This window comes from Rhagoletis zephyria, unplaced genomic scaffold (assembly GCF_001687245.7).
Source record: "Rhagoletis zephyria isolate East Lansing unplaced genomic scaffold, Rhagoletis_zephyria_1.1 Rzeph_scaffold_76016, whole genome shotgun sequence".
Taxonomy (NCBI): Eukaryota; Metazoa; Arthropoda; class Insecta; order Diptera; family Tephritidae; genus Rhagoletis; species Rhagoletis zephyria.
This window is the reverse complement of record NW_016233065.1, coordinates 273-1,194: the sequence shown is the minus strand read 5'-3', so window position 1 is coordinate 1,194 and position 922 is coordinate 273. Positions and strand designations below refer to the sequence as shown.

Sequence of the window (922 nt, the reverse complement as noted above, 5' to 3'; positions counted from 1 at the left end):
CTCAGCCCCGAGGAGGAGATCATGCGCTACTGCAGCCTCTGGCTGTGGGACTACCTGCGCCGGGTGGTGGCCGCCGGCAGCGGCATCCAGGGCTTCATTGTCCCACTGAGCGGCGGCCTCGACTCTGCTTCCGTCGCCTGCATTGTCTTCTGTCTGGCAAAGCTCCTCCACGAAGCCGTCTACGGAAGAGCGAACCAGGCGGTGGCGAAGCAGTTGAAGCCCATTTTCGACTCGAAGGCGCACCCTGAGGCGACGCCCAACGACATTTGCGGACGCCTCCTCCGCTGCGTCTACCTCCAAAGTGCCTACAGCGGTGCAGACAGCCTGGACCGGGCCCGGTCGCTCGCTGCGCTGATTGGCGCCCAGTTTGAGTGCTACAACTTTGCCCACCTCTACGAGACGATCGTGAAGACGGCCCCAAGGGGAGTGAAGCCTACCGAAGCTGATAAGGGCGGCGTGACGCTGCAGCAGCAGAATGTTCAGGTGAGTTTTTGAGTGGGGGTTTTGTTTTGAAGGATATCTAACGATTGTTTTTGCTTTGCTCCAGGCTCGCCTTCGCATGGTCCTCACCTACTACATGAGCGAGTGCAATCGGCTGGTGCTGGCGACGGGCAACGTCGATGAGGCTCTCGTCGGCTACCTCACCAAGTACGACTGCTCCTCAGCGGACCTAAACCCAATTGGCTCGATCAGCAAGACCGATCTGCGGCGGTTTGTCGCATTCTCCGCCGGAATCATTGGTCCAAAAGCTTTAGAGGCGGGAAATCCACTGCAACGCATTCTCGACGCGACGCCCAGCGCCGAGCTGACCGGAGAGGAGCAGGCCGACGAGGAGGACCTGGGCCTTAGCTATGAGGAGTTGAGCCTCTTTGGGAGGCTGCGGCGGGGGCAGTACGGCACCTACGGTCCCTATGGCATGTTT

At 60.4% G+C, this 922-nt stretch overlaps 1 protein-coding gene across 1 annotated transcript; it reads left to right on the top strand.

Annotated features, from left to right (window-relative positions):
* Nucleotides 1–577: 577 nt before the first annotated feature.
* LOC108357378 (putative glutamine-dependent NAD(+) synthetase) lies at nt 578–914 on the top strand (the record flags this gene model as incomplete). Its single annotated transcript, XM_017608464.1, has 1 exon — nt 578–914. A coding segment is annotated over exon 1 (337 nt), but the record flags the coding sequence as incomplete, so codon positions are not given.
* Between the last annotated feature and the right edge of the window lie 8 nt (nt 915–922).